General features: G+C 38.4%; 1 protein-coding gene across 1 annotated transcript in view; it reads left to right on the plus strand.

Annotated features, from left to right (window-relative positions):
- PLAU (plasminogen activator, urokinase) overlaps positions 1 to 2167 on the plus strand; it is a 6483-nt gene extending 4316 nt beyond the window's left edge. Inside the window, exons 8-10 of the mRNA XM_010289745.1 lie at positions 349 to 489; positions 1049 to 1197; positions 1973 to 2167. Coding sequence (XP_010288047.1) covers positions 349 to 489; positions 1049 to 1197; positions 1973 to 2167 — 485 coding nt within the window. The remainder of the gene's footprint in view (positions 1 to 348; positions 490 to 1048; positions 1198 to 1972) is intronic.
- Positions 2168 to 7439: the final 5272 nt, after the last annotated feature.

The following is a 7439-nucleotide window of genomic DNA, read 5'->3' on the forward strand; positions in this document are numbered from 1 at the left end:
CGTTTAGGGCGGGGGGGCGGGTCCCCCCCTCTACAGCCAGTCAGGAAGTTGACTGCAAGTACACTTGCAGGAGAATCTTTCCTGAGCTATCAGTCCCTATCCTTCCAGGAAGGAAGTTCAAGTTGGCATGTTTGCTTTTGGAATGACACTGGGTCATTATTTACTAAGAACAAAGTTAATTTCCCAGCACTAAAATTGGCAATGTGAGGAACCATATGTAACCAGAATCAAATGTAATTGCAACTATTCCCATTAACTGTACCTGATACTCCCTATTGTCAAGAGAACTTGAGGGGGGAAAACCTTGCTTTACAAATCTAACTGTATCTTCTCTGACTTGTTTCTTAGCTTTGATAAGGATAAGAACAGCTTCAGGACAGTGTGCAGTAGAATCCAGATATGTCAGAACAGTCTGCTTGCCAGAGAAGAACCTTTACTTACGAGACAATACCCGGTGTGAAATATCTGGCTATGGAAAGCAAGATTTTTGTAAGTGACTGACTTCACTTTTCAAAGTTGTACTTCCACGATGTGGGAACTAGATAGTTTTTTTTACCATGATCTGTAAAGGATTAAAAAGATTCCTTTCCATTCTATGTACTCCACATGCATCTCAAAGATGATCTTTGCTATCATCTTCTAGTTGTCCATGGCATTTCCTGTCTGATGCTTCTCAGGCTTATCAACCATACAAAGTAAGCCAAGATACAAAAGAGCAATATTTTTATTTATTCCTGATATAGTGAGGAGTAGGAAAAACTAAAGCTGTGTTGGAGGATGAACAAAGGCTTGCATTTGTGTGTAACTTCCTTCAAAAACTATCAAACTCCTTCCCTCTAAAAACCAAGCTTTATAGTTTGCATTTGAAACACTTCTTTTTCTCTTTAAAACTTATTAACAGTAAAAGTAAACCAACACTGCATAAACTGTAAATAAGAGCCTCAGATCAGAACTGGAATGGTTATGCTAATTTCTTCTAAGTGCTGAAAATGTGTATTATGGATTTTTGCCTTGAATGGTGAAAATGGTTAAATCTTTTTGTTTGTAGATGACATCTACTATGCTCAAAGACTCATGTCAGCCACTGTAAACTTGATACCACAGACAAAATGCAAATATGAATACTATGACAACGTCAGAGTTACTGACAACATGGTCTGTGCTGGAGATCCCACATGGATGACTGATGCATGCAAGGTAAAACTGGTTTGGTTTATATCCTAAATCATTTTAGATACATGTACACTATATGGATCAGTTGGTGGCATATTATAATTCTACTAGTCCGAAGAGTCTCTCTTTATGAGCAGGAATTTAGTACATCCAGTGGAGTTGACACGTAGTGTGGCCAAACACATGGAAGAAGCTTGGGACCTAGAGTTAGGTGTTACCCCACCAGACCCTCCTTTGGCAGTGCAAGAAGTACAGTATCTTAGGCCTTGAGGAATACCAATGGCTTATTTACAATCTATTCAAGCAATGGTTGGTAGATATACATCAGAGGAATATAGCAGCTATTCTAACCTCAGCTTGCACTTTCTTAGCATTAACTATAGCTCTGCAAAGGGATAAAAGGTGAATTACATGGCGCCACTAAGACGAGTAAGTGTTGTCCTTAAGTGTAAAAGTACCTTATGGACAGGGAGACAATTGATTCTGTGATGAAGAATTGTGTGTGTTAGTTTTGACCTTATATCACTAGCATAATAGCTGTGATTATAAATTTAGGATGGAGTGTTATATGCAAGGTAACTATTCTCTGTGCCCTACTAGGGGGGAACTAGAGAAGTCCTTACCTTACAGACTGTGTTCAAGTCACAGTAGATGCTGAGCCTTCTGTTCTATCTATGCAGTGTTCTCAAAAATCAAAACTTTAGCTCATAGGTATTTACTAGCTTGTTTCACTCTAAAAAAAACACTAACAGGCTCCCTCTGCAGAAAATGGCCTAATCTGTTCTCTTTCCATTGTAAGGGAGATTCCGGTGGCCCCATGGTCTGTGAGCACAATGGCAGGATGATGCTTTATGGGATTGTCAGCTGGGGAGACGGCTGTGCAAAGGAAAACAAGCCTGGTGTTTATACCAGAGTTACCCGATACCTTAACTGGATTGACTCCAACATGAATGCAGTGATTGCCAAGAGTCGTTTTCTTCCCGAACCAAAGTGACCTTTTTCTACAGCCGGACTCAAATGAACAAGATTAAGCCTATACTGATGCCAGGACACTAAAGCCCTGAATGTCATGAGAGACTTTCCTCTTAAATGCCTGTGTGGGTCTGCCACTCGCATCAGTGTTCCTGAGGCAGAGAGATGGTTGATGTATTTTATTACTCCGAATTACCTGAAAACCACTCAGTGGGAAGCTAAAATATTTAACATTTAAATGAGTATTCCCATGCACAATACTATGCATATCAACTTATCTGTCCACTTCATTTATGAACCAGCATTTGGTCTGGAAGTATTGGTACAGTTGTTACTTGTTAAACTCTAATATTCATTTTATACATGGCCTGAGTCTAAAAGTCTTTCCTTATCACACTGAACAATAGTAAGACTCAAGTCCTAGAAACCTAACCTGTTAAGACCAGTACTGAGCCAGTGATCAGCCTTTGCATCAGAAAGTGAAATAATCTACATGAGCATTATTATCACTAATGTGTGAAGAAGCACCAAAGTCTACTTAGACTGAGGCAACACTTGGTGTACAGGATTCATTGTTAGAGACCCAACATATAGTAAAATCTTAAGGATGTGTTAAGCTGTGTCAGCGTTGTAAACTCTTAATATATTCCACTTAAGAACTGTGATGCAAGAAGTCACATTGAAAACTGGACTGGACTTCCAGGTCACATTTGAAGGTATCTGGGTCCCCTGAAAAGTCTGATTATGTAACCTCTCTCCATGAACCGATGTACCCAGGAGAGGCTTTAAGGACTCGGCACCCATTGAATGCTGCAGCTGTCAAAAGTCAGAACTTTATTCCTAATCATTTAACTGATATTATATGGAAACTACTTATTTTTTTCATAAGACTCATGCTGGTTTTATTTTTAAACTTGTCTTTGTTTTATAGAGTTGAATTATTTGTATGAGGGCTGGAACCTCAAGCTTTATTTAATTATTTTTACTGTGTTTAATTTATTGTTTGTATTAGAGATGTTAAAAATATAATTAAAACAACCTGTTGTTATTATGTGTCTGTTCTTCCTCCTTGAAAGGAGAAGGGTATGATTCAAAAGAGAACTGCCATTATTAAAGTCCTTCAGTAAAACAACTACTCTGGGTTAGTGTGCTAGAAAACTGTGTGCACTAGTGAGACATAGAGCTTAGGCTGAACAACAGTGCTGATCTGACATCCGTGCTGTATGCATGTGCTTCAGGACTCCAGGTAGCCCTGTGGACTAGCCATTCTCAAATGGGTGCGGAACATTACGTGAAATTGTAAAGTAAAACATCCTGTTTAGGCTTCACCCTAAGGGAATGTGGTTCTCATGCTCCAGAACTGCTCTGCAATAAGATCCAAATCACTTGGGGGGGGGGGGGGGGGGTTTTTTTTTTTTTTTTTTTTTTTTTTTTGCTAGCCCACTGGAGGATTTAGGTGTTATTTCAGTTTATTTTCTTTTTTCAATAAAGAAGTTGAGCAAGATGAGAATTCACAGTAGTGCATGCTAAGAAGAAAAGAACACTTAAAGCCAACTGCACTTCTAATTCTGGATGAAATGTCACAATTAAACTCAGAGTCCTTACTGAAGAGACATTCTTTTGTTTGGGCAGACAACAAAGGCAGAAAATATTCTCGAGGTCGTCTCTTTTGGGCTGTTAAGGGAACACAATGAGATCCTAGCATCCTGAAGATCATGGGCTGTCTGCTTTGATTTTGTTTCTTTTAAGGAAGCTATAGGATGAGAGAGGCTGGAGACGCTGCAATGAACAGTGTTTATAACAAATTTACAGAGAAGAGTTTGTATCACAGCATCAAGATGCCATATATTTGTGTGATGTTTGTAATTGTGAAAGTAAAAGGCTTGCATATCATAACAATATTGTGCCAAGCATTAAATGATCTCCTACACAGAAATGGCCATCATGGAACAAATTAGCAGCCTAATTAGCAGGCTAATTTCTGAAGTTAGCAGTCCTGTCCATCCTAACCGAGTTACACAGTGAGCCAGCAAGACTCCAGCAGTTACTGCTCAAATGATCTCAGACTAGCAATCTGGCTTGCCATCTTTTGGCCTGTTTTAAAAAAAAGTTAGTATGCAAGTGCTTTGTTACTTATTCATCTCCTCCCACAAATGCAGAATTCGCGGTCAAATTATAGGACTGGTAGCAAAATCTAACTGATTTTTGTAGATCAGACCATATTAACGTTTACTTTCTCATTACAGTTCATTTAAGAATTCAGAAAAAAACTTCAAATGTGCATGTGCAGTCATTCCTTATGGAGCTTTCATACAAAACTTTTGGTATGAGTCACTAGCTGCTTAATGATGAATGACTACAGATTTCAGAAGCATTTTGGAAAAGCCTTGAGCAAGAAGTCTGTTGTGACCTACAAGCAATGCTCTGACTACAAATGAGCAGAATTGGCTGTTTTTAGAAAATACTCATAATAACATTTTGGTCAAATGTGGGGGTTTTTTTCATGTTACACACACCAAAGAATATAAAAAACTTCCAAAGAGAGAAGAAATTATTTTTCTTTTTTTTTTTTTTTAATCAAATAGGGATGAGTTAGATAAACTCAACTCATTGTTAGACTGATTGATGTCTTCATAGCAAGGCAACTGTGAATTCAGAGTTGCTCAGGTACAAATTCAACTATAGCAATCCTCTCAAAAATCAAGAGAAAATGCATAAACTAAATTCTCTCTTTCCAAAAAGCATACTGGTATTTGTGAGAAGCACGATTGGAGCTTATTGTAGTCTGGATACATGAACCTTTCACGTTGGTGATGGAATGATAGGAATAAGAATCTTAATGAAGTCTCATCCTTTAGACTTAAGACTGAAGCGTGTAACATCTGGACTATTTCCAGCTCTGTTATTGTTAAGTCGTATGTCTTTACACTTCAAAATTTACCTTCTATAAAATAGGTGGGACAGTACTTCATTTCTCCCACAGATCTGCCTGGGTATAATTTGTCAGGAGGAGGCAAAGTTGACAACTGTGTAAATGTACCGTGACATCCCAGTCTCGGGCAGGGACAGCAAGCACTACTTAAATACAAAATGATTACTGGTAATACTGGATTGTGAATTGTTTGGCAATACAACTTGTGGTTGGGATCTCCAAACATAAATTTATTAGTAGAGGTTACCACTGTGTGGGGTAGAGTTATTCGGCAAAAGCATGCTGTTTGTGGACTGGTGATTAAAGTTTGTGCAGGGTGTTGAAATTGCATTGTTTCTAGAGAACAAGTTGGAGACGTGCTGTGAGACACTGTGAGATTGGAGACTGTGCAAGAAGAGAAGGAAGGCACCTCTCCACTGCTCTTCTAGACAGTAACTAACAGGACAGCCTGACTGAGTGCTGGCAGAGAGTACTTTGGGCACAAAGTAAGCAACGGTAATATAGTCTTAGATAAAAATATACTATGTTTTAATCATGTCTTTTGGGATACTACAGCTTTCTCACTTCAGTATTTCTTTCATTTAAACATTTATCAAAGTACTAAAGTCAACAGATTTCCAACAGGTGGAAAATATAAATATCTTCAGGGTCATTGCATATTATTATCATTGTAATGAATGGGACATCTGTCATCAACTTCTATGGGCTTTTTCTATGAATAAAGTAGATTTCAATTTCAATTTAAATTTCAACTTATTCCCATCATTATGAATATAAGTAAGAATTAAAAAGGAATGATAAACAAAATTTGCATTTAGGTCTCTCTCATTTTGAAATTTAGGAAGCTCTGGAGAAAGTATAAGTAAAGACAGAGTCTTGAGAGCAGCGGAGATTTAGATCCTGGTTTGGGTGTGCAATCTTATTTGTTCTTTAGTTTATGTTAGATAAACTGCCCCAACAAAAATTAAGTCTTTAAACAAACATACAGTGTACATACATCTCTGCTTTGGCTGCTAGAATGCTTCATATACTCTCTTTCAATGTCCTCTGCATGACTTTGGCCCCACAACTACAATATTATCTGGCTGGCTAGTTATCAGAGCCTGGGAAAAAGAAGGGCAGAAGATGAGAGCACTGTTTTGCAAAACTTTCTTTTCCTGCAACAGAATCCACAGGAACATTTTCTTTCCCTCCTTACAGAGAGTAAGCAGAGGACAATCCTGATTGTGGTGCTGGTGAGGAGGAAGAGAAACAGCCTAGAGAGCTGTGCATGGAGCTTGGGAAACAACAGTGCAGAATGACAAGAGAAATACTAGAAAGAGGACATTTTTGGAAGATATTAGGTATCTGGTGGGTACTAACATACATGCAAAACAAATGGTGATACCATAAATCTGCTCTTACTTAAGCATGTTGTTCCTTAATTTCAGATATGTGACATGCAACCGAAAGAAGCAGGATGGGAGTCCAACAAGCATTTAGCAACAGCTGGGAGGTGGGCATCAGCCAAAGAGAAGAGATCATACTCTTAGAAGCCTTAGGTGCATAACTAATATGAACTCAAGTCCCTACTTATCGTCATTATTCCCACAGAAGAAACATATTGGGCAATGAGGATAAAGCAGTATCTGATGTGTCCAGAGCATAGGAAGCTAGTTTACCCTGTCAGCTCTTAAAAGGAAGTCATGCATCCTGAATGGACAGACCACTTTACCTTATATAGCTGAAGCTTTCTTCATGCAAGTGAAACTAAAATGTGAGTCAAAGCACTTAAAATAAAATCAGTTTTAAATAAAGTTATGGTGAAACATGATGTATAGTCACCTATTTGTGGTATACATTACAGCACTTCGATGTGGAGTTGTATGCGTGGGAGGACTGTGTTTGTGCATATTGAAACCCGAACTAATAAAGTGCAATATGACTATATGGTCACTTAGCCTTTGGCTCACTTCTGACACTTAACCAGAGCGCTTGCTTTGGGGCAAATAAGAACAAGGTTTAGCCATGAAAAGAGAACCAAACCTTTCTGCATTCATCAAGCTTGTAACCTGAAGTTTCAGATACCTCCATCTCAAGCCAAAGTTAATAAAGTAAGTGACATACTTGAAACAATGCATATTCATTAAAGAGCAAATCTGCTTTCAAACTTGGTCTGGCATACCCCTTCCAAATCCATCACATCCCATGCAATTACACAAATGGGCAATCTGAGCAGAATTCGGGTTGTATTGTTTAACCTTTTGGCAAGTGAAGGAAGTGGAACTTTAAGAAGTGAAAATGCAAGAAATGTATGGAACAAGTGCTATGTGCTTCATGGACAGTAAAATGAGATGTAGACCCACAAGTCAAGCATGAAAAT

Source organism: Phaethon lepturus, unplaced genomic scaffold, assembly GCF_000687285.1.
Source record: "Phaethon lepturus isolate BGI_N335 unplaced genomic scaffold, ASM68728v1 scaffold44906, whole genome shotgun sequence".
NCBI lineage: Eukaryota > Metazoa > Chordata > Aves > Phaethontiformes > Phaethontidae > Phaethon > Phaethon lepturus.